Raw genomic sequence first — 27,093 nt, forward strand, 5'->3', positions numbered from 1 at the left:
TATGCAGCGTAGATGTTATGCAACTGCCTTCTTCTTAATATCTATATCATTCATGCTTATTGCAATTAAAAAAGACAACACGATTAAAAAGTCTTTACCGCTGGTAGTATATATATATATATGTTTTAAAACAAATGACCATTAAAAACCGAAATACAATTTTTAGATCTTAATCTAAACAGGAGTACGTAAAATACAATTAAAAGATATCAGTCACGCAAATAACATATATTCATTCCTTGATATCAAATTAATTACCGTGCCTTTCGATTGAATTGTCACAATATTAGCAAATGTAGAAGAGGCGTTGGAAGCAAAAATATCAACAAAGAGAAACGGTCGCAATCATCTACAGAAACATTTTCACTTAATGTTCAGAAACTCATTCAAAGTAAAACCTAGATCACCTGCAATATTAACAGTTTTAAACGACAAATCGACAACATCATATTATCAACAAAATACATTATCGATATATTTTACCAAATACTAATATAAAATATCCTAAGCAACAAAATATACGAAATTAGAATTAACTTTTTCAATTTTCATGGCACTTTATGAGAATGACATTGTAAAACGTAGAGTACAGCGACTGTCAGATCTACAACACCGAGTTTAACCAGTAAATTGTTTTTGGAAAAGCTTCAAAACGGATTTCATATCTGTTCTGACGTCGAAACTAGGTGTTAAGAGTGTTGTTATTTGTATCAAGTAACAGTGCATTCCAGTGGTTACAATGTTCTACATGAAAACACCAACAGGAAGTGTGTAGACTTGGAGGGGGTGGTGGTAAAGGATATAAGATCATGACCTGTTACACATAAATGTTAACCTTGCTGGACAAGATACAGGGCTGTTGAATGTAAAACATCTTCAGAAACTTTCCTAGTGATAACGAATTCGAAAGCGTAATTCAATTATTTAGGTGGTAGTAAAAGCAGTCAATATTGCATAAAGAATGAAATATAGTATCTAATTTCATGAACAGCAAACAAAGTATCTGTACTTAAGGGTTTAAAGGCTATTTCTAATGATGTTAGCCATTGTTAGAAACGGGTATGTATAGAAGAAAAGAAGATTTTACAACAACAGTGAATATACAATACAACCATCATATTGACTAAAACTTAAAACTCAAAAATAATCTCTCGTTGTGACTTTGGAAAAATTCAAACTCAAAAATAATTTTTCATTGTGACTCTGGCATTGATCTTGGTATTTTTCTACAGTTTGCAGTTTTTGCTGTTTGAAAAATGATTATCAGTTGAGGTCATCAATACAGAGCTACACATGTGAGCACGAGAAATTCACTTCAAGCATAATGCTTAGTGTATGGGACGTGATTGCATTTATTGGCCACAGGTTGAAAAACCTTTAAGTGGGAATACAAATAGTGTATCTCAAATTAAGAACTTTCTGTTAAACCTCAGTTTCGACTTTAGTTGCTGTTACAGACGAGCTGGTTGTAGAGGAAGCAGTGTCTAGTTCTGTATCAACTTCCTTATTGTTCGTTAGGCTGCTTTCTAGCGATTCAGCAACTGTACACGCTTGTCCTTCTACTTCGATGCCGATGCTCTCCTCGTCTAGTGAAACTTCGTTTTTCGAATCTACTTCTTTTCCCAAATCTACTTCATTCATTTCTTCATCAACATGAGATTCATCGCAAGACTGAATCTTCTCTAGATCTTCCAACTGGGATACGCTTTTCGCTTGACAGTCTTCTACAAAATTGTCACTTTCTTCATTATTATCCGAGTTCGTATCACACGTCTTCGTTTCTTCGCACGACTGGTCTATCACAACGTTATCATGATCACTGGAAGACGAATCTTCATCAAGATCATCGTTGTTTATATCATTTCCCTCTTTATTCACTTCCGGTTTGATATTTTCTACTACAGATTCTGGCGGAGTTCTGGTTGTATTTACATCATTACTCGTAAGTGATTCTGACTGCATCATATCAATTTCCTTCTCTTCGTGTACCGACTCAGTGTTATCTAAGTTGCCGATGTCCTCTAATTTCTTATCTCCATTCAATTCTGTATTATCAGAAGGAGAATCATTTACACTTGTAGAGTCTAATTCTTCATCAAATGCTTTGTTATCATTTTCCGCTTTTGCTACGTCCGCATTTTCAAGACAAGAGTCCGTGGATTCGTCAAGATGAGCTGCCGAGTCAATCGCTTCTACTAAATAATCTAGGACGCTCTCCTCTGTTTCTGGCTCTTCTTTGCCATTTGAGATTGCAACTTCTTCACTCACAGAACCACTGGCACTTGATTTGTCATCTTCTATTGTTTGCAAAACACCGTCTTTTTCAGTGCTTTGACTAACTGATGATAGCACCATGTCTACTGCACTGCGTTCTTGGGCAATATTTTCATCCGTACTTGCTTCCTCTGCAACTGGGGTCTGTTCATCTTCACATGAATCTTCTGAAACAATTATTTCACCTTTATCACTGTCCGGTGGAGACTTGTCCTCTTCTTCTATTGAGTTAGACACCTCTTGTATTTCATCTTTTTCATCTACCAATGCAACATCAATTTCTACCTCCTCCTTGGCTTTGTCAACATCCGTACTTTCCATATCTTCAGCATCTTCTTCATTCTTGTTCTCTTCCACCCCAGAGGCAAATGCTGCATTTGTTTCTAAACGATCTGATCCTTCTACACTTGAAGCATCATTATCGATCGTTTCTGATGCGTTTTCTATTTTAGGATTTTCCTGATTCTCCCCATTAGATACGATACCACTATCAACATTGTCTTTAACGCTAGCAATATTTATTTGGTCATAAAACGATCGTACTTTTGGCGTAATTTCACTAAATGATAGCGATGCTTTAGAAGACGTCTTCGTAGACTTACGCGCCAAAACAGGTGACATCTGCCTGATATCTGAGGACAGAGAGACGAAATAAGTCAAAAACCACTTTATTACAATCGTGAACAAACAAGGTGTCAATGAGGCCTATGTATGATACTTTGCTACCGATTTTTTAAGCACTCAAGTGCTCCATTGAAATACTCTGCTATAGGATTTGCAGAGACGAATGTGACATTTTGAAGATATGCATCAATATGTCAATATACAAAGGTAAATCGCCTTATAACATTGAACAAGTAAACGTTTTGCCATGCACCAAAGCAAAGTGGTGTGTTTAGTGCAAGAAAATTGCGACAGAATACATTGAATTAGAAGCCTAACTAGTCGGAAGCTGAACAAACTTCGACTAAAATAACATTCAGTATTCGAGTCAAACAGTTCGAATATTCATATAAGAAAAGATGGGGATCGACATTTTACATCTCTGTAGGCGAAAGAAGGGGCTTTAATCTCTCTTTTAACGGTTGTATCTACAACACAAAAGAGACTGAGGATACGAAACGCTCTGCTAAAAAGGTTAAGCAAACTTCGAGAATAATCACATTAACAATTTCCTATACTTACAAACAATGGTCTCATGACGTCAGACAATGACGTCATATTGCATAAATCGTTTATGTAAAGACTGTATATATGGCTGTTTCATACCATCTAGAATAAGTTACAACAGAAACTCACCAGTGTTGACTACGTTTTGTTCGAAGGAATTTAGAGCTTTGTTGAAGGCTTTTTTCTTCGCTTCAAACTCTTCTATATTTACGAGAGTGTAGCATGCTGCCTTCCATGCCTTGATGTCAACAAGAGCTTGCTGTAAGCCATTTTCCCATGATTTAAAATCATCGTCACTTTCGAAAGCGAATACAGGCTCTTTTTCTTCAGCTTTCTTTGATGTCAAAATAAGAGCACCGCGATTCGAATCGTCGGTGCTTTTTTCAACGCGAATTTTCATACCCTAAAAACACAAGACATCACATGAAAAGGTTATCAAAAACCTAAGTTCTGATAAATGATGATGTGCAAAAGGTTTGAGATAAGACGTAATGGATAGAAGTGGCAGGAGCAAAAATAGAATGAAAAGAATTGATGAGAACAAAATTCAGGAGATAGAAAGCAATTAATTTTCTGGCTTCTAGGTTGAAAGGACGGGAAACGCGGGAAGTTGCAACTTTTCTTGGAAATCAAGCTCAAACGAGATTATAATTCAAAAACTATTTCTTAAGTTAATGCTTTGAATAATGGACAAGAAGGCGTAGAAGATACGTATTGCAGATCAGATTTCGGTTCGGTTTACAATGATCCCGGTTTGATGCTGGTTTGCGTTCGTATCATCAAAATCATCAAGAGGATCGAGATCACTATTTGGGTGATAAGAAATACAGACCCGCTACATGGCAATTTAAAAATCAAATGGAGAGTCAGAGCACCGCTGGTCTTGCCAAAAGAAAAGTCAAAACATTGTCTTTGATTTTCGCCTTGGATAATGAAATATAAGGAAGTCCATTTCGCGTAGTACTGAGGGCTACAGTGAACTTGAATGCGCATTAAAATAGGGAGGTGGGGGTTAAATCCACTGAATCAAATAGAAAGATGACAAATAAACGTACCTTTCTCAGTCTTATAGACATCCCAGGGTTCATCGTGAAGCCTTCATCTTTCAATGGAAATTGCTTCCAGCACTGTATCGTACAGTTTCTAAGCCGGCAGTAGTACTTCTCCCAGACCGGCTGCCCACCATTGGCACTCTGATGTGATTCAAGGTTTACAATATTAGCGTTGCAGCTTGCAGGTAAAAAAATTCTTAAGAAAAAATAACAAAAATAGCCCTTTAAATGCCATTGGATTCTGCGCAGATTGAGAGAGTAAAGATAACTCTCTGTGAAATCTTGAAAAGTCGCTGTTCTGGTAGTAGGAAGCATGTATAAATTGTCAGAGAACGACAGCTAAAAGGTACATTGATCAATACCCATGTTGAAATGTGGATAACCCGACGACAGACATCGTCTCTAATTGCGGCTATTATTATCAATAAATGATTCAAGCCCAGTTTACACTACAAAAAAATACCCGGGTTCAACCTGAGTTGAATTCACTAAGTGTAATCTCTGTTCAAATTGTAGTCTTAACAGAGAGTCGGTTGAAACTGGGAAGGTTTTGCAATCGCATGCGCATTCCCCGTGAAAGACTTTAACTGTTCAAAATGGCGGGCAAGCAGCAAGTGTATTCCTTTACTTCCCGCGTCGGTCTTATACAATTGTTGGTTACTTTAAAGTTTATGGCAATGCTGTTCAACGCAAGGGGTTTTGACTGTCTGCAAGAGACTTGGCACATATTTTCGAAATCATGTTTTCAAAACAAGTAACAATAAAATTTACCTGGAACAGGAGATGTCCATCTAATTTTTGTTCCAACAAACATTTTGGTCTTGCGTGTAGTTGACAAGAAAAGTGACCCCAAAGAGATAAGGGGTTGTCGGGGAAATCATCATCGTGGCCTAGCACGGCTGTTGCACTGGCCCCGACTCCACCTAGAAGAAAACCAGATGAGGCCAATTGAGATCTGTTTAAGTACACAAAATATGCTGGCTATATAAATAAATCTGCCATCGATTACTGAGAGTTGATTGCAAAAGCCTTTGAAATGATAAACTATCTCATGTCAACCTGAACGGGGGTTCAGAATGACTGCTGTGCTTATCCTTAACAACCCTACATCAACAGTATTACAGTTGAATACCGTCAAGTCGTACCCCGGGAAACTCAAACTTTTACTCGAAGTCCGACTTATTTTCAATTCCCGTCGGGTTTTTCTACTTTAATCGAGTCATAAGTCGTACCCCGAATAAGTCGGAAAATCGCTAAGTCGGACCAATTCCTTATCCATTTAACAGGATTCAACTGTATCTAAGGTCCATAAGACAATTCCTGTAAAAGGACAAATGAATTTTTCAAAGCTTGTTTACCTTGATGCTAGTAATTTAAACACAAAATTACATGAAGCAAGACATATACACGGCAAAAGAAAACTTGAAATTACCCATGGTGAAATCTGATACAACGAAACCCTCTTTGATGTCGTTCACCGTAAGCTGGGAGTGTGCAACCAGACAGTAGTGCGGCGCTGAGCTATAAACAGACTTCTTTGGTGTTCTCATCGGAGTCCAGGCTGGATTATCCGGGTTTTGCACCACAGAATAATAAGCCTCGATCTCTAGTTTGAAGTCTGCAGGAACACTGCGGCTGTATTTGGATAGGAAATCTCATTTAGAATAGAAGTATATTAAGCTATATTATCATGCTATTAACGTATATTGATGTTAAAGCGCTTGCTAAGATTTTCCTTCTGCAATGTGATTAAAGTTTTATTGATAATCCGCCAGAACCTCGCAGCGAAAGTTTGTTTGCTTTGAAAAAATACTTTAAGAAGCAAGCTATCGTTAAACGATGGACATATAGCCAGGCAGGCAGTCTGTTTTTACAAACTCCAATATGCTATATGAAAAGCAAAGCAGTTGTTACATGATCGTGCTTAGCTTTTGTCTACTTCACATGGTCGCGGTCGTCAACACTATTCTATCGTTTTATACTTTCATCTTGTTCGGACCGCGCACCAGTTTGAAAGTGGGAGGCTGAAAAGGGTATCATCGAACAATTTTGAGAAGCGCCCTCTAGAACGCCGGAAACGCCCCTTTTAAAAAATGTTTTTTTATTTGTACTGATGTTTTTCTAAACAGTCTTGCTCAGAGAAAATATCAATAACTACATAATTGATAAAATTAGCTTTTGAGGATAATAAAACACCAAGCTAACCAAGTTAGGAAAATCATCATATCAATAAAGAGGTTAGAATGAACAAAATGAACCTAGAAAATGAACAAAAAGGGTTTCAAGTCAAGAAAACTGCTACTACATAAGGAGTAAACTATCCAAAGTTGTGTTAGAGTAAACTTTCCCAAAAACTTTCTAACCTATTATTGCCAAAAAGTGGGGGGGGGGGCTATAGCCCCTGCTAGCCCAACGACTCATGGTGCCTAATCTTGTCTTAATTATATTACGTTTTTGTTACACAACTCGTTAGCTTCCTGAAAACACAAATCCTGAATAATGTATTGTAGCTTTTTTATGACTTTCAACTGCAAAGCTGTCTTGAAAAACTTTACAAACAACTGTAAAGACAATTCTTAGAATTTACAGATGTGATGGAGATGTAGTGGCAACAAAACGATTTGACTTTTACGACACCTCTGCACAACCCACAAAGACGTCTATACAATGACATTCCATTAACCTGACCTGAGAGTAAGTTCAACAGGTTTTTCAAATTACTTTCATTTCTCTGTCTTCTTTTTGCTAGCCTTATTCTCATTAGAATTGAAATCTTTAAAGACATTTAAAAACTTATGTCATAGATTGAACAGGGATGTTCAGTGCCAGGCCATTTCTACTGAGTGATATATAGTTTCAACCAGCAACCCCCTGCTCATATTTTGTGATGTGCAATGTAGAAACTAAATCAAAATAGACTAGAACTTACAAAGTAAAGACATCATCAAAAGTCACATCTGTATCAACCTGGCTGAACTGAAACAGGGGTGTATCCAATACTTGGTCGTTTATTTTCAGCAAACAAAACATGTGATAAAGCAGTGCTGGTTGTTCTGTAAAATATAGAAATATTTTGATCAGCAATTATACTTAAACCAGTGTCCTTGGTGAATTTTCTGATACCTAGCTACTGGCTTCAGTCCTAATGCATTATCTGAACTTAACAGAATGCACTTGTAGTTGAATTTGAGAACTAAGATTTTCCTTTTTTAACATCAATGATGTAACAACCTATTCAAATTCAAAACTATTCAACTTTAAGAAAATGCTAATTTAATGGCCTGTAAACCTAGACTTAAAGCCTAATAAGCACAAAAATCAATCCTTTCCAGACTGTGTCTATAAAAAAACTAACATATATTTGAAACATTGACAAACTTGCTAAAGTTCATAGTTTGCAAACTTCAAAGATTTCATTTTGACTTCAGATTAAAACAAACATAGAACTGTCACATAACAAAACCTAACATAAAACATAAAACTGGGGATAAAGTTGTTTCTAATTATCTTTTAAGCTTAATTTTAGCACTTCAGGCTTCAAAACTTGCAGGTCCCTTGTTGCATATAACTTGGCTGAAATTACAGGTTGCATTATAAGAAAAATGTTGAATCAATTTGGTTTCAAATATATTTCAGCAGTATTTTTGTATCATGTAACTTTGCCCAGGGCTTGTTCCAGCATTGTGAAAACTGGATATTTTACAGTTAAACATTTCATCAATGTTTTGTAACTACACTGTGTTTTACAAGTTGTTAAATTCTTTTCAGAACTTATAAAATACCCCGAATTTCCCATGGAAAATGTTCTTAAATTTTTAAAGCTTATCGTTTTGAGCATTGTCACAATGTTCACTTGAGACAATTCAATACTTTTTCATTTCTTCAGTTTGAAAAAGGAGTTTTAGATTGACTTAAATTGATTTGAGGTAACAAGAAAACAAACAATACTTTACCTCCAGCTTTAGTTTTGAAATGAGCATCTTGTTTCCACATCAATGGGATTCTAATATCTAAAAAATAAGTAATAATTACAGTATATCTAAAATAGGACAACAAAAACACTATGACATGGATGCTTTTTCAAAACTTGATGATTAATACACCAGAATGAATTGATAACCTATTAAGATATTAGTGAGTCAAGATAAATGTACATTTTATAGTTAGATACAAATATATACATATTCAAAGAAACTTTGCGGCTCAGCCAACTTTAAAATGTATCATTGATATAAAGATAAATGGAATCACAGCCACTCACAGGGAAGCAGAGACCAAAATTCTCAAAAATTTATAGCCATAAAGCACCAGAAACAGAAAAGTATCAAGCTAACCTATTATTTTAGAAGAACTGGCCTTTTCTGTCTAATATTCTAACAAATCTGTCAAATAGCCATATACTTCCTTGATGTTGAAGTTTATAATACTTTTGGTGGTACAAAACTTGAAAATATATTTTAAAAAAGGAAACATTTGAGTATACTAAAGCTTTTCGTCTGACACTCTTCAGAGTATAAAATGCTAAAACATTGATCAAAAACTCTATGTTAGGAAATATATACACTTACGTGACAAAAGTATTGGGACTATGAAAAACAAAATGGTGGCTCCAAAACTAGCATTCTAACATTGATTGAACAAATTTTGCTGTTTTGGCTGGATTCTAGAAATGGTGTCAGCAAAAGCGCGATACCTAGCAAATTCAATTTATTTCCTACCTTTCTATGATAGAAAAGTAACAAAATTTCAGGGAGAAATGGAAAATATCAATGTTTTAGTTTCAATACCGAAAACACAAAAGTGAACAGAAAGGGAATGAGAAGCATAAAACATTTGGGTCTAGTGAGTAATTCCTTTGCTGAAACTGCAAGAAAGTTTGATTGCAGCGAGCCTTCAACACATGTTATTCACAAGACCAATAAGTCAACAATGCCGACTAAAATTAAAAGAATGGTAGGCCAGGGCAGCCCGACTATTGGTTGGGCCTAATGGCCTCTGCAAGCTGGCTTTGTGCGAGAAGTCAATCAATGCTGAATATTTTGTCCAATTTCGTGGAAAGTCCCCAGGCAAGTATAGAAACAAGAAATGATTCTTTGCAAAGACCATTTATTTTTAAGCAAGACAATAAACCTAGTTATCCTGCAATTGTAACAAAAATTTCAAAAATAATAACATCAAGTTCTTTCAATAACCCTGTCAAAGGCAAAGCCTTGATGTGATTGAAAACATCTAGTGATCATAAAAAAAATCAAAGAAATGAAATCTTCTAAGACCAAAAGTAAGCTCTTTTAGCATTTTCTTGAGATTTCCTCCTGTATCCGAAGATAATTCCTTGCAAAATTATTTCAGGAGTTCCAATGCGAATGGCGGCTGCCAGATTCCTGGAGATCATCCAGCAAAATATGAAATAAAGCAAATTGTACTTAAAGTTTTTTTTTACAATTTATTAAATATATGTTTATTTTTACAATTTGGTAAAATTGCAATTGTAAATCTCAACCAGCCATCACATTATGTTCCACCGATTTTCTATGTTGTTCTTTGAGCAAAGGGTTAACTGCATTTGCTATGAGGACATCATACTAATACTTTTGTTACGTAAGTGTATACCAAGTTGTGGATCTAAATAGGCCAATCAGAAACACAAGCATATGACTCTTGAGGTTGCCTGATCAGTGCCACTTGCCTATTGAGAATGTTACCAATGGAGTCCTAATGTGAAAACGAACTCCTTTTGTCTTCACAATAGCGGTTTTTTGTGCTTTACCATTCAGCTTTACCAATAATCCGAAACATGTTGCCATTATAGTTTTTACACAATCTGGGTTTTTCAGTAAACAATATGCAGTTTACCAGCAAAGAAACAATTTGTAATGGCAAGTTCCATTCATTCATGAGGATTGCTCTCCTATACCCAAAAGAGTTCTGTTGTCTATGAGTTTACGTGCCAGTGTGACTTTGGCTACGTAGGATGCATTACCCAAACATTGGAGGATAGAATAAAACCACATGTTCCTTCTAGTATTAGAGACAAAACTCATCCCCAAAGAGAACAGCCACCTTGGTTTTGCAGATCTAAAACTACAACTAAAAATATTTCGATTCTGCCATCGGGCAGCATTTACGGGAAAATCCATGTTTCAGATTATTGGTAAAGCTCGATCGTCGTTCCATATCTAGCAGTTTTGAAATCTATCTACATAAGCACGAAAAAGCCGCTACTTTGTAGAAAGAAGGAGTTTGTTTTCACCTCAGGACTCCATTGGTAACATTCTCAATAGGCAAATTACACTGATTGGACAACCTCAACAGTCATGTGCTTGCTTTTCTGATTGGCCTATTTCGATCCACAACTGGGTATATATATTTCCTAGCGTAGAGTTTTTTATTTGTGTTCTTGCATTTCATACTCTGAAGAATGTCAGACGAAAAGCTTTAGTATACTCAAAATGTTTGCTTTTTTTCAAAGCCATTAAAACATAAACTGCGTTCTAAAGTAGATCATGTTTAAATCACAAAGATTTTAAAACTGGGGCTATTGGTACTCAATCAAATAAACACTGGGTATCAGCCCACAAATACACTTCCAAAAGTTTTTGTACTACAAATGTAAGCCATCTTAGTCAGGCAATAGCAACAGGACATTCATGATACTGTGCAAAATTAATGGCAGTGCTTTTCTGCCAATCTAGGTCAGGACAGCTGATTTAAATGCAACTGCAGCCTAAATGAACACAAGAGCTAATAATTGCTGTTAAAAAACAATTTTACAGAAGAAGGTTAAGCCTTTACATGGCATAGCATTTATCCGGTCCTTGTAATGAGAACCCAACATAATAAATAATTCAAACAAAATGAAATACCTGATACAGTGATATCCCCAAGACATGGTTGAATGATTTTCGTTATGTCAGAATCACTGTGTGAATTATAAAATAAGTCAAAATTCCACATTGAGTATAACAAAGTTGAAACACAGAATAAACTGACTTTTACACAAGAATATATTTATATATATATATATATATATATGTAGTGGATCATGTTTTTTTTTAAAAAAAAGTTTATTAACCAGTCAATCAGAAAAATGGTAAATGCAGCTAAAACTTCCGACTTTCTACTTGAATGATTTTAAATGCAAGTGAAATTAAAAAACATGGCCTTGATTGATTCTTTATTTTGAATATTCAAGATTAAAGTAATCAACAAAAAGGAAGCACAATTATAAAAGTAAATTAAAGATTGAATGTTTTATTGGGTAGACTAGAAAAACTATTCATACAAAATATAGTACATACTAAAAAATGTTAAAAATTTGAGGGTAGTTCATTTAACCCACTGAAGCTATTTAGATTGAATTCTAGGCATGACTTCCTAACAAAGAGTATTTAAAGCAGGTTAATGACAATATATATATATATAAACAGTAGTTTCATGAGTTGTCTGATATGATATTAGTAAACAAAATTAAAGAATATATATAAAATCACAAATAATGTTTATTATGAGAACAGAACAATTGATTAGTTGGGACTAAATTGGACATTGAGTAAATAAATGTTTGTGGAACCCCTTTCAATTGATATATTAATTTAATAAATATATTAATGATTTTCAAAGGTTTTCCCTCACATGATTCAAGTGCTATTCTAACCACATTTGAATTTTTAATTTCATTTTTCTCTAGGATAATGACAGCATTAACCAAAGAGTATTGTCTTGGGAAAAACTTAATGGGTGTGATAATGAGCCAGTAAGAGACAGAAGGATGATAAAGAGCGATTTGCAGCCAGCTCTGACAGTTGAAAAAATTCCATTAGCAAATTTCCTGTTGAATCCAATTCTTAGAAAACAATTTAGATATATATAAATATTTTTTTACATTTTCAGTGGCCTGAAGTGTTTACATAAATGACCAAATCGGAATATTTACCTATGGTTTTTGTTGTAATCTTTTAATATATTACTTGATCTCTTCTTTTGCAATGATGACATCAAGCTTAATACTCTTGAATTAATTGTCAACAAGTTCTTTCCAATTTCCATAGCCTGCCTTGTATCATGACATCCAGACAGCAACTTTGTAACTCCATCTCTCATTCTTATGTTCTCCTCAATTTTAACTTCAATTTCATCACTTCCTTTTCCAACCATTTTGCCCTTTATAGGAAAAACCAAATTAGGCATCATGAAGAATTTACTTTTGATCATGGACAACAAAGTGTTTTTATCTGGTAGCTCACAGAACACAATTTTTCAGAACTTCTTTCTAACAGTCTCCTCTGAAAAGACTACATAATTAATATCTATTCATAGTTTCACCACAAAGCACAAAAACCATATGCTAATCAACTTCCTTTGCTTAACCAAAAATCCTCCTATTTAGGAATGTGGTTTTGAGAAACAACTTTCAAAATAGCACACTTCCCGCAGATAAAAAACAGAATTTTTACATAAATAACTAAGCTGAATAACAAAATAAAATAGTTACTATGTTAACAAAGCAAAGCAGAGTATAGATAAATATAAAATCTAACTTGAGACTTATTAGAATTTAGAATTGTATTTCGGTCGAATGGTGATGAAAACACAAAGATCTCGAAAAAATTGCTATCGAAAGATAATTTTGCAACTTTAGGTGCAACAACACAAAAGTTGTGAACATTATTATCGGAACAGTAACCTATTTACACGTCGCCGACAATTCGACATTTCACCGACAACTCTTTTAAAAAGACATTTTCCGGGATCTCAAATTTCTGAATATTTTCGTTATATGAGATCTTTGACAAACAAATAGCAAGAAATGGCTTCTTTTCAATTCAAAACTGTATTGTATCTAGCAAATTATCTTTATATGCAGTTGCTATTATAGAACTTATCATGACAGTTCCAAAACTTGCTAATTTCTCATGAATTATGCACCTTGTTTGGTTCCACACAATGCTGGTAGATATTTTTTAAAACCAAATGATACAACTTTCTTTCCGCTTTGAATTCCACGACTAGATTAGTATAAATTTATTTATTTGGAGGAATTAAGTTTTCAAATGCTTTTACATTTTAGGTAGGTAAAACTTTTCAACAATATAAAGCGCCTTGAAACGTGAAAATTAGTTGTATTGATAACAAAACAAAACTAGAGCAATGATTCATCACATTATACGTGATGATTGATAAGCGCGTCTAGGCCTGTTGTGGATGGCCTAACTGGTCGCATCTCTGAGCCAAAAAACAAATCAACATATAAACTGCTCATACAACATACCCTCTTGAAACTTGTCTCGTCGTTTTTCACATCGTCTCTACTTGCCATCTTCCTTTTACGGATACTTTTAAGCCGGACACTACCTCTTGTGAATGGAGTCAATGGGAAACCAGCTTCTTCCTGGGTGTTTTCATTTGGGGTTTTTGAACCAATGAAGGTTCGCCCGCGAGATTTGATTTTCCTTACAGGAGTAGCATTGTCCTTGTTAGCTTCCTTTACATCACCTGCTCTGAACGAGTAGGTTCTTTTTGAAAATGGCAGCATTATGTTCTGTTTAGTACATGAATATGTGTGGAAAAAGAATCTTTTCTAGTGCTCTTGAATTACGGCGCCCTCTCAAAGCCACTGATCCAATTCCAACGGTTATTTTTTGAACTGGCCATTGAAATGCAAGCCGAAACCATAGCATGAAAAGCTTATATTGGATAAAGAATCCTTATAATAGAAAAAAACATTTTCGGTTTTATAACAATAAAAAGGTAATAAAAGACATAAAAGGATAGGATTACGTCTAAAACGAAATAATTGATACGCAAGTTTTTAAACACATAAATGCGGGAAGCCAAATTTTTGACCTTTTAAAAATCGCGTGGCCACCGTTGGGAGACAAAAAAATCATGCCTAAAATGTTCACCCCACTTTTGGGTAAACTTCATGGAAAAAAATCAAATACCGTAAATCCTCAAATTAGCCCCCTGGGGGCTTATTTATTTTTGGTATTTTTGGACGGGGGCTTATTCGAGAGGGGGGCTTATACGAGGGGGGGCTTATAAAATTATTGTAGACAATAAGAATACATTATTGAAAGACCTTGTTTATTTTAGTAGGAATTTCTTTATGAGCATTTAATTAATTACTACTAAAAGTACGAATATGTCGTGGTAATTCAATAAAACACCTTAGGCAACCTCAGATGGCAAAATTGAGGGGTCCAATTCGAGAATATACGGTAGCAGTGGGGGCTTATTCGAGGGGGGATTTATTGACAGTTTGTAGTTTTAGAGTGGGGGCTTATTTGAGGGGAAGATTTTTCGAGGGGGGGGCAATTCAAAGATTTACGGTAGCTATGTTTTAAATGATTGTGTCTATGCTCGGGGCAAGGGTCCCCGGCGAACAAATTTTCAGGGGGTTGGGGTTTGGGGTTCTATCAATTTTGAAATTTCAGGTTTACTACACTATTTTTTTATAAGAACCAGTAAAGTTAAGTTCATGCTGACTGTTCTCATTTTATTCGAAAATCTGAGGCTGGATTGTTTTTAATTTGTTCTTAATCTAATAGGGTATAAGCAGTGCGATTGCTAGCTTGTTCGCTCTAGGGTGGTGTTCTATTCAGGCCTCATTTGCCAACAAAGTGAGTGAGACAGCCTCAATTTGCTGACAAATTTGAATATTCACCGAAAAGCACCCACACATCGCTAAAAATCCTCGATTTTGAGAAAAAACGTTGTTCAAAATATGCATTTTGCAGAAGCTCAGCCTCAGCTTGTTCTTAATTTGTTCTTAATTAACTTTTGACCAATTTTGAGGCTCGTTTTCTGATAAAATTGTTCTTATAAAAAAAGAGTGTATACAAAGTTCCTTGTTTCGAGTTCAGACCAACTCCAGTAACGCTAAAAACATACCTCCGGTAACGGTAACATACCTCCGCTTTCGAAAAAACAGTACATCGTACATAAAAACTACAAATACATCAATATGATGGGCATTCCGCAGGCAATAACGACAATCTTCCTCTATATTAATCTTCTTCTTCTTCTTAATATTATGTTATATACTATATGTTATTTTATGTTATGTTATGTTATGTTATGTTATGTTATGTTATGTTATGTTATGTTATGTTATGTTATGTTATGTTATGTTATGTTATGTTATGTTATGTTATGTTATGTTATGTTATGTTATGTTATGTTATGTTATATATCATGTTATGTTATGTTATATGTTTATTTGAAATATTACGGTATTAGAGCGATCGTTATTTATTCCTTTTATTTGTTAACTTTAACCTACTTCTTCCTTAACCCCAGTTAAATTCAATATCGTTATTGTCGTCAGAAGTCATGTATCTTTGTAATCCAACACGGATGGCCATTGTTCCAGATTATGTACCTCGCATCCGAAAAGCAAATCGCCTAATACAAAAACGGAAACGGGCGTGTCGCTGCTTTACATTTGCAAAAGTTATGTTTGCTCTCGCCCTACTGAGGAACATACAAGAAAGTGTGACGTCACATAAGGTCTTTATTTAGCACTTGAATGTTCGTTCCTCTTGACGGTGGGAATTTTTTAACACAAACGAGGGTGGGGTTCGCAAAGACTACGGGTTTGATAAGGTTAATCGGAGCGGATCGGAGCTGATCGGAGCTGATCGGAGCTGATCGGAGCTGATCAGAGCGGAGCGGATCCATTCAACGTTTCTGAGTTGATTGAAACCAAGGGCAATAATTTACAAGTTTTACAACCATTCTCTATACTATCACTCATTAACAAACATCTTTTTGCTAGCATGGCCTCCAGCCTCCTCCCCTAACTCGAAAGTAGAAGAGTGCCCCGGTTACGATTTTCAGGCACAGCTTTCGCAATGGTCCCAATCGTTGCGTGGCACTAGCATGCTCGTAGAAAAACGGGGCACCGAGTGCGTAGATTCACTTTCGGACTCATTCCTATAGCGATATCATAGCACTGACAGAACCCAAGAGTGAAAGCAGGTTTCTAGAGCGGGAGGGGAACTCAGGAGACAGAGCCCCCTTGTTAATGCTAAAGAGTAACCTATTTCTACATTTTGGATTTCCTTGTGAGCACTTTCCTTCTCATTTTATAGAACCACACCTAAAAGTACCAGGAAACCCTTACAACGGGCCTGATTGGAGGAATACCTTTAAGTCTGTTTTTAAACCCTCATACCCAGATGATTGAGTTAAGCGTGCAACTCGCGTTTCTAATTGGCCTATTTCCATCCACAGCTGGGTATATATATTTCCTAGCATGACATTTTATACTCTGAAGAATGTCAGACGAAAAGCTTACGTGTGACTCAAAATGTTTGTTTTTTTCAAAGCCAATTCTAAACTCGGAGTTAAAACTTTGAAGGTCCTGCTTTTTACACCAAAGTGTGTACATTTCTTTCTATACGGTATCTAGTACCAACTGAAAGACCTGAATCAGTGATTTTCATATAACCCCAAAACAAATTTTCAAGAGGAAAAACTCAAACTCGTGTCCATAAAGAATTTTCGAGTTAGTCCAAAGATTATTCACCTAACAACTAATGGAACCCCAGCGAACGTACCTGGCTTCTGATCAAACTTCATATGATCGTTGGTAGGTTAATGTATTTTATCCCCTCATCTAACTTCGATTAAAGTTTCTTATTACATTCACACTAAAGCTGATGTATGTACTAATCAAATTAAGAGTCCCGTCCCTATATTCAGCAGATTTTAAATCTAAACTTCAAACAAGATTTCCTGGAACCAAACTTGGCTTGCATATATGATAAAAGCACCATTAAAATAGCAACTTCCAAATACCAAAAATCCCAAAATATAGTTAAATTTGAATAACTAACAATGATATTTTTCGTTTTAGTCTGAAGTCAGGTTTGGACGGTAAAGGGATAGACGAGAAAAATGACAAAAGGAATGACTTTATTTTCGTTTTTCCCTGTAATTCCAAGTTCCTAGCTCTAGCCCTAATCTCAGGCTATTTTTACATATTGTACCGATCTATGTCGTTATAAAAAGCAGATAAACTTTTAGAAGAAAGTTGTCTTTGTGCTCAATTGCTACTCTAAAGACAGCAGCCTTCCTCTTTTCGTTACCATTGTGTATTACAGGAATTGCAAGGTTTAAAGACAAAAACTCCAAAACAGTACATGCACATTGTATATTACCTTAATAATGTACCTCACACCATCTCAACATCATGTAAATAATTCTATAGCATCAGCAATATTTGGCATGAATAAAATATCAGATTTTTCGATGAGGAATTATGTACTGCAACAGGAAAATTATACCCAAGAAAGGCTATTATATATTTTTAAAGCTTTTTTTCGAGTTAAGATCTCGCATTGCTATATATTTTGCAACAGACAAACACGGTTAATGAACAAGCCATAAAACTACCCAAAACTCCATAAAATTTCAAAGTCCTTTGTTGAAATATACACGATCATAGGCGAGGTCTTTCTTTAGAATTGCTTCTTGCAGATCTTTCTCAAGGCTATCAAATGTCATAGAGCTATAAAAAAAGCAAAACCATTTGGCATGATGGTTGAAAATATAAGAAATTATTGAAAGTTTCTTTGACTTAGCGTTACCATGAAATTTACCTTATCATGTTCAAGAAATATACGACTTTCCTAATAAATTCAAACCTTCAGGCGAAAATAAGCAGAAAATCTCTCCCGGAAAAATGCAAAATCCAATTTGAATCAAATGTGAGGCAAAACATGCATGTCTGATTCTTACCTTGTTTGGGGAAATATTGCACAACAAAGTGGTGTTGCAAAAACCAAACTGCAAAGGAATACCATGACATAAAAGTGTTTGCTGGAGTTTAATGAACATTTCATTGCTATTGACTGATGTCTGACTGTTAGTAAAAAATAGATTATGACACCTATGGTTATGAATAACACCTGTTAAAATGTAAGGAAAAGCCTAGCATATCTACAAATAAAAAGGCTTACAGATGAACAGAAGTTTTAAAGTGTAAGAATTTCGAAGACGGAGAGTTTATACTTCTAATAAATATTTTTGATTCTGCTTGCAACAGTTTAGTAAAACGTCTCTGGGAGAAATAGTGCATCATACAAAACGTTTCGTAGCTTGAAGCTTAGATTCTAGATCTAAAATCTTCAAAATTGATTCACCCGCAGGTGATTTGAGAGGCCTACACATAGGAAGTCATAAACATCTTCAATAGTAGAGATCTTTGATCATTAAATTATACGACGGTCAATAGATTTCCCTGCCCTCTGTAAGAAACTTTTGCATAATTTGGCTGGTTATGAATAAGATCTTGAAATTAACAACACTATCGTAATATTATCGTAATATCATTGTGGAATTAAACGTAGAAAGTTGTCGTGATTGAAACAGAACTCTATAGACACAGCTATGTATCCATCAAAATTAGAACTAAATCACAACTTTAAGTTTTCATTATGAATGAAATCGTGAAGTAAATTCTAATGGCCATTTGAAAGTGGAAGTCAATATGTAAATAGCATACCAAAAGCCAACCATCAGAATTTGAATGGGACTCGCCAACCACGGCATTCTCTGTAAAAACAACCAAAAATATCAAGGGACTATCAAAACTATGCTCGCTAAAATAATTTCTTCAACAAATGTTTTTCTTCAACATGCTGCTTTACCAGAAACATAACCTACAAACTTGGTTTACACAAATCTTGAACTCTTTTTTAAGCTCTAGATGCTACTTCAAGTAAAGATATTTCATAAGTGTGCTTATGCCTGATATACTGCAAGGTGCTAACCATTTGCCGTTGTGACTGTTATACATGGTTTAGCTTCGAAAGGTGCTTTTGTCTGTTTAGCTTTAAAATGCTTGCAGGTATCGATAATCTTAACTCTTGAAGGGAACAAATTGTTCAAATTATCCAAAGTTGACCTGAATTGATCGGAAAATTTCAAATTATCAGGACGTCGAATTTTGAAGGTAAATTGCATAACGAAGATGAATTTCATCAACTGCCTATGATTAGCAAATAGGCCATTTCATTTAGGGTGTCAATATTGACTACAAATGAACTTAATTCAATAATGAAAAAACTACGTAGCTTTAGAGCCTAAAGACATCTTGATGCATTGGGGAAGTAGAGTTTAATTAAAGACCCTATGCTACCACTGAACACTTGCAATCTGCTACCCATGAACATTTGCAATCCCATTATTCAGACTACATACTGTCAACACACGAGAAACTGCCTTTAAACAGTTAAAGACATCGTCATTGCAAATGAGGACGAGCATTAAAATGGGACAATTGAAAAAAGGATTTTAATCACAGTTAATATTGGGGATGCGAAAAAGGGGAAGGTAGAGGAAACAGTACAGTTAATGTGTTCCTGGATGGCGAGGCTTTCGTGCTAAGCATTTTCAGAAGCAAATAGCCTTAGATACACCAACGGTGGCAAATGCCATCTAAATGCAAAGAAATGTGGAAAATGATACATTTGTAAGATCATTTATTTTAATTACCTTCATAAACGCTTTTTCTTCAAGACGATTCATAAAAAATGGCGGGATACCTAAAAAAGAAGGCAATACGTGAGGAGGATAAAGCGAAGACCTTATTTACATGATTCCCAAAAAATTCAAGCTAAAAAAGTTAAAACATTGATAATAAAGAAGTGGAGAATAAGTACAGTTAACATTTGGATGAAATTCATTTAATGAATGGAATGGGATGGAATGGAATAAAGAAAGATACCTTAACATCGAATGGGAAAAGAAGTAGATCGATATCTTTACATCAATAACGTCTAGGATTTAAATAACCCCCGGTGAAATACCTTTGACCCTAGTTGATAGATATTGCTTTCAAGTTCAATAAAAACTCATTAGAAAATGCACTGTAAATTATAGAAAAAATAGAGAACTTACACATCCCAGGGAGTGCCATTGAAATCCGGGATATTATGGTCATAGCTATGGCTTTTTCTGCTGCAACCTAACAATACAAAGAATTCTCCTGTAATTTATCATATAACCGTATCGTTATCTTTCATCTTTACTTTATGATATTTATGACTAGCCCCAAAAAGACAACTGCTCGGCTTAAAAGGGAGTTCAACACCCTCATTTTCCATCACCCTTGTTTCAAATCAAACTGACTGACTGCATGATATAAATGATATCAGCTTTAGTGGTTTAAAATGCTCCCTTTCATGCAGCTCTCTACACGCAGATCTTGGTACACGTTTTACCGCATTTCCTTATCGCTCAATTTTGAGCACCATTGTAAGCATCGAACAAATATACATGCCAATATTATACACATGGTAGACTTTTTACACTATCACAGCTACCCTAACTCAAAGACCACACATTGGTTAGAAATCAAATCCTCCACAACTGTCACCCTTAACACGTAAGTACGATGTGAGGGTCACATTTTCTTTTGCGTTAGAGTTCTGAGCCATTTTCGTGTGCATTATTCTATTAGAGAAAATGAAAGAATGAGGCATAAAACTTCACGCAGAAATTACCTTTGATTCACCTAAACGATTTCCGTCATGATCAAAGACTGGAATTCCATGAATTAATTCCCTTTGAAAAAGATACAAACAAAGTTTACAAAAAGATATTCAAGTGCATGATAAACTGTTGCAGAAAAATGATCGCCTGGCGGTCTTCAGTAGTTTTCAAAATATTTCGACAGAGCAGCTGATAACAATAGAAAGCCACTGTAACTGTAGCAGAAGGAGACTTTGAGAACCCAAGGTAATGGAAGTGTATGATTATGACAATTACGGTAAGGTAGAAAGGTTATTCTCTTCTCTCCCTGGTCATGACATCGGAAAAACCTTAACTATTAACCTCAACTATATTTTAAAGCAATAAATTTTAATTTAATGAACCATCATTCTAATTTGACATTCCATATTGAGGTTTTATTACCAGATCATATTTACGACTGACGTTTTAAGTGACATCAAGGAAATTTGATTGGATTTCAAAAGGCTTCTTATGCACTCTAAATATTTTTTATCTATTAGAGCTCCGAAGGCTCCAAAACTGAAGAAAATCATATTTTGTCTAAAATGTCATAGCACTTAAAAGATATATCATAGTCATTTCTGTTTCTAAGAAGATAACATGAAAAACCGATAGTTTTCATGAACCTTTGTCGCATGAGTGGAATGTTGACGCAGTTTCCAGCAGCAACAGCCACAAAAGGTACAAATCTTCCAACAATTGGAGGCAGTTTCTACAAACAAACAAAATTCATCATGATAACAAAACAAACTATTTACATTGAGAATTTACATCTTGATTAGAACAATTACCACTTAAAGATGGTAGCCGCTAGAAACTGATGTCCAAAAAGCTCGTAAAATTAGGGTTATCTTATTATGAGTGTAAAGAGGACAGGAGCAGCATTTCCCCCATTAGCAGGGCAAATAGGTGGGGATGGAAAGCTTTGCCACTGTTAAGAAGAGAGACCAATGTCTAGCAGTTCGACTGATTTTACAAAGATACTGTAACAATCATTTGTGACAGAGGACTACGGTTTTTCATCTGAAAATAGGTAGGATGCGCGTAGTTCAAACCAAATTTAAAAGAAAGGGGAGGCAAGTGCAAATTATAAACTAAGCAAAACATTTCTTTTACTAAAGCTTTTTGAAAGTGGAAGTTTTCACCTAAGTGGGGAGATTTTATCGCCTACCGTTGAGAAAGCATGTGTCTAATGGGAAACCGAGAAATCCGAGAGCCTTTGTCCAGTGAGAAAATTCACCCCTTAGCAAGTTCAGAATAAGCGTTTATATAGTAAATGATAAGAGTAATATGTCTTTAGAATGTCTTGTTAACTCTTTTACAAAAGAAAATGGAGCCTGGCAAAGCCTCCTTTTTCTCGTAATATCTCTTTTTCTAGACCAACTGATTTGAAAAATACACCAGCATACTGCATAAGCACTGCTTTAAGACATTATAGCGATTTATCATGTTATTCGTTGTTTATCATGTAGATATCTACTTTGATAGGAAAAGATAAAAGCCTTGATCGTTTCATGCAAATCTCACCTTTACTATTGCATTAAGTCCTAGCGCTGTTCCAAGGGCACAACCAGTGGCTGATAGATATGCTTGCAACAACATTCTGAAAATAGGCAAAAGGAATTACAAGTTTAGCTGAGAAAAACGCTCCATGTGAAATAACTCCAATAGTTTTGCTCGACTGAAAGATCATTTTGCCAATTCACTTTCTGTAACCTTTGTGTTCGTCGCAAACTTTTGCGACGTTCATCTGATCCAGTTTCTAAACTGGCAACACTCAAATTCACAAAAAAAACACGGAGAATAATTATAAGCTACAATACAGTGACTTATCTAATTCAATTTTTTTCAAATACACAAAGTAAAAATCTCTGATACTTGCAAACACCTACCAATATTTCAATAAAATAATTTCCTTATGCAAACGTTACAACTGCAAAAGCCCGATTAGAGGCTCTTGTTTCGAAAATAATTTGCATAAATTCAGGATTTAACCTACTGACAGTTTCGAAAAAATCCCAGTACAAAGATACTCTTTTGTTAGTTTGTGTTCCAACCTACCACTAAAGGGGCAAAAGTTTAGATAAATACTTCTTAACCGAAAAACCAATGAAAGACTTTTGTTTTTTAAGCATAAATAACTGTATGACTGCCTTTTCACAAAATTCAGATATAAGTGTGTCAAAACGTAGTTTATGATTATAAGTTAAACGAAGCAACTTTAGTGAAATCTTGAAGTAGTTTCCCTTTGAATAGAAATGATGTATTGCCTGGGGGTATTTGTTTGATGTTTTTTATAAGAAAGGCATAAGATTGTTCTCGGTTAGTTTTCATTTGATTCTGATCAAGTCATGTAAGGTCCATGTTCGCCACTTTAATTAGTAGAGGCAGGCTTTCTGAAAAATGTTCTAAAAGTATTTTTATCTGCAGAGTTTGCAAGAGAAGTCTCTTTAATGAAATAAAACCTGTCATCATTGGTGGATTTCATAATAATATTCTAAGGTGGGATTGATCCTTGGGATACCCCTGATTAAAGGCAATCTGTCACGACGTTGATTGATTATAAGAACAAAGGGTTTATTTATTGTTTCCAGTCCCCCTTTAATTTATCGCATTGTAAAAAATATGGCAGAGTGCTGGAATCATGTTTAGGCTATTGTTCCAGCTATTGTTCTCGTTAACCAATCCACAACAAGACAGATTGCCTTTAAACAGAATGAAAATTGCTGCAAGCATAATTTAATCGAACCTGACCTACATAAAACCCTAACTACAATGAAACAAAGTCAATGTGGAACTTCAGAAAATAAGTAGCTTTAATTGGTCTTTCAATTGAAATATCCCTGATATTAGAAAAATATCCTTACTTGTTGGTTATCTCCGCATCACCACTTCTGTTTGTGTAGTTTACTACAGCATTAAATGTTTGGTTAAACCACTGCCAAAACACAACTGCTGGTGTTGTTCTACAAAAAAGTTGATTGCAATCATAGCTTTACTTACACACTCCTAAAAAAGGTAGTAGCTTCAAAATATCAAACAACTGTGGGATAATGGGATACAATTTGCTTTGAGGAGGTGTATTTAGAAAATAATGTTTAGGGAAAAGATTTTGATAATTATAAAGGCCTCCTATATAAGGAGGTGTGCTTTTATAATGGTATCACTGTAAAATTAGGGTTGCTAACTTAGCATAGATTTTTCAATAACTTCAATGCAGTGTACCATGTACCAATTTTTTAAGCAGGTATTGTATAAACCAGTTACTTGTAAAATGTCATCATTGCACCAGTGATTGCCATATTGCATGGAACTTGAGCAGACATTCTGCCAAATATAAACTGCTTTTGGCCGGTATCTGGGTGAAATGCTGAATCATAGAGCTTTTTAGCACGCCAGACATCATTTTCAGAAGTTCCCACAGCTTCTCTGCCAATTCTATGAAACCACAGAAAAGTAATGTGATTTCTCTTAGAGGATTATCACTGAATGTTATGTTGATTAATAAAATGAGATTTGAGAGAGACTTTACATAGCTCCAATTATTAGTAACTTCAATTAATACCAAGTCATAATTTGGATCCTAGGTTGTTAAATAGGGAGTTTAAATAGTTTGTATGAGTATCTAGGTTGCTTTGGCAAAAAACGATAAATACGAAGAGATTTAAAAGGAATTAACTTTTTCCGCCATTTCTCTAGTCTCTCTATATAACAAACTATTATAATATACCAACTATTATAACAAATATTTGCAAAAAAATATTCTAAAAAGCAAAATCTTACTTATAATCATCAATTAGTTTCTTTGCTGCATCTAGCTGTGCTGCTGAAGTGAAAAGGTTTCTAGGATCAGTGACATTGAAAAAGTGTTTGGCTCTGCCAACAAATTCACTCTGGTCATATCGAGGCTTGTTCAACTGGAGCCTTCCATTAGCATCTTTTGGCGCCTCAGACATCTGTTGAATAAAATATACATAGACCTTAGATGTTTCAGGAGATCCTTTAGACTTTAATCCCGAAGTGAAAATTCAGAAGCATACAACTACCAACAGTGGCAGATTTAAGGGGGGCAACTAGGGGCAGTTGCCCCTCCCTCAATGAGTTTAAGCAAGTTTGGCACCCCTTTTTTGGAAATTGTATGCCCCTTTTGAAGAATGAGAATCAGGTGAAAAAGTTTCTGAGACCGATTGGCTAATTCGCTTCAAGAATGATCTGAAACATATGTTGTTTATTCTGAAAATGTATCTGAAATTGCTGTATATAGTGTACTAATTTTGAAAATTTTTCAGCACCCTTGCTACCAGCTGCCCCTCCTTCAAATTTGCTCTGGATCCACCCCTGACTACCAAAGATTTATTAAATGGCAACATTCTTGGTCAAAACACCATATAGACCAGGTTGGGCTATAGACCTAGTTCCTTGTTACTTAATAGAGCTATATTGAGTCGGATCTACAGAGTGTTTTTTAATTCTAGATATAAAAAGATACATTTAAATTTTGTTGAGAGCAACTCTCTAATTCTGGGCAATAAACTAAACTTTTGGTTCGTGCAGCATTCACCATCAGGCCTTGAGAAAAATGAGGGGTCTTAAATGGCTGTAGGGGGCTCAAAACAAATAAAAAGAGGCTTGACTGGTGGTTCATTTCTTAATATTTTGCATTTTTGGCAAAAAGTAGTGGTGCTAAAGCCCCCAGCCCCTGCTCCATGGTACCTGTGCAGCACAAATTTTCAGTTAAAGAATGCACTCTTGTGAAAGCATGTTTTTGAAGTCAAGTATTGAAACCAATTTTGATAAGGCCAACTGATAAAACATTCAACAGATCTTGTCACAACTGACAATTGCATCACTCATTGTGTTTATAATTAGCAATAATCCCTGCCAAAGTCCTTAGAAAATTTTTCGTTAAATATGATGGCGAGTTATAAAATGCAGGTCATGCAGGTTAATAAATCCAGGTTAAATAGCTGGGGTCTTAACTAGTAGCTGTGGGCCTAGGTTTTTAGGCTTACCAATTTTTATGCAACAATTGGGAAGAAATGTGCATTGGTTAGAGTAGGAAGATACTGCTTGGAATGGTAGAGAAAGAAAGAGGGACACAAAGAACTAGCCCATACAAGCTGCTCTTTCAGTAATAATTAATGCTGAAGGGCCTCTGTTCAAGAGAAAGCTATTTCTTAACCAAGGATGAAATTTTGATCAAAAAGCAAGGATCTATGGTATTTTTCTTAGAAAGCTCACACAAAATTTGTTTGTGGAATGTAAACATCAATGAAACTGCTTTTTCAAGCTAAGAAGCATTCGAAAAAGCACTGGATTTCAGAATGCTCAACATTGATGTGTGTCAGCTATTATCATTACCCCGGGATCAATGTCAGGACTGTGTTTGCAATAACCCACCAGCAGTTCAGCAACATTTAAAGGCAATCGTCTTAAAAGTTAAAACCTTAGGCCTATAGCCACTAGTGTTGGCCTACACGATAAAACCTGAGATTAATAAACGCACATTATGAGTTGTCTAAATATTTGTTCCACCCATTATGAGTTCTACCCTTTGTTTTATCCCAAAATTATTCTTCTTTTCAATATCTTAAAATATTTAAGTAAGAAAGGGCTCAGCAGATTTTCATGAAATCGTTTTATACTTCTGTTTTCAAGTAGGAGTCAAGTATCAAAGGAAGGCCATCAATTCTTGAGTGGGGCACTGGCGGTTTTTTGTTACAGTTCTTACATAGCAGGAACAAAATTTTTTGAAGAAATTATGTTATTATGATTATTAATAATGCCATGAAACTACAAACAGATGCCTGAAACTTACCCTATAACTGTCGCGAGGAATAGATAAGGAAAATGTTCCTCTTTCCAACCACTATCACCTCATACGTATTGGCCTTGGCATGCACCTATCAGTCTCGTTGCCATTAAGAGATTTTTGGAGGTGTGATTAGTGACTCCAAGAAAAATTTGCAAAAAAATGGAACCTACTGATCACGACTTTATTTGTTTTCAAATTTTTCAATTGTCTTGCTAATATTTATTGGCTTATTTTCAATCAGGAGTATTATAAAATTGTCCA

General features: G+C 35.2%; 2 protein-coding genes across 2 annotated transcripts; both read right to left on the reverse strand.

Annotated features, from left to right (window-relative positions):
- Positions 1 to 104: 104 nt before the first annotated feature.
- LOC135696081 (uncharacterized) lies at positions 105 to 14,141 on the reverse strand. Its single transcript, XM_065215358.2, has 10 exons — positions 13,765 to 14,141; positions 12,430 to 12,656; positions 11,360 to 11,415; positions 8,450 to 8,506; positions 7,426 to 7,549; positions 5,929 to 6,131; positions 5,268 to 5,419; positions 4,500 to 4,637; positions 3,574 to 3,847; positions 105 to 2,906 (listed from the first exon to the last, which is right to left on the reverse strand). Exons 1-10 carry the CDS (start codon positions 14,026 to 14,028, stop codon positions 1,423 to 1,425), a joined length of 2,979 nt encoding a protein of 992 aa, XP_065071430.2. The 5' UTR covers positions 14,029 to 14,141; the 3' UTR covers positions 105 to 1,422.
- A 3,662-nt stretch (positions 14,142 to 17,803) lies between these two features.
- On the reverse strand, positions 17,804 to 26,985 carry LOC135695859 (sideroflexin-1). The gene is made up of 12 exons (XM_065215053.2): positions 26,836 to 26,985; positions 24,801 to 24,973; positions 24,285 to 24,455; positions 23,885 to 23,983; positions 22,545 to 22,620; positions 21,644 to 21,729; positions 21,008 to 21,068; positions 20,403 to 20,469; positions 19,998 to 20,047; positions 19,006 to 19,055; positions 18,240 to 18,287; positions 17,804 to 18,009 (listed from the first exon to the last, which is right to left on the reverse strand). Exons 2-12 carry the CDS (start codon positions 24,971 to 24,973, stop codon positions 17,913 to 17,915), a joined length of 978 nt encoding a protein of 325 aa, XP_065071125.2. The 5' UTR covers positions 26,836 to 26,985; the 3' UTR covers positions 17,804 to 17,912.
- Positions 26,986 to 27,093: the final 108 nt, after the last annotated feature.

This window comes from Rhopilema esculentum, chromosome 14, assembly GCF_057945365.1.
Source record: "Rhopilema esculentum isolate cy_ngs chromosome 14, ASM5794536v1, whole genome shotgun sequence".
NCBI classification, from domain to species: Eukaryota; Metazoa; Cnidaria; class Scyphozoa; order Rhizostomeae; family Rhizostomatidae; genus Rhopilema; species Rhopilema esculentum.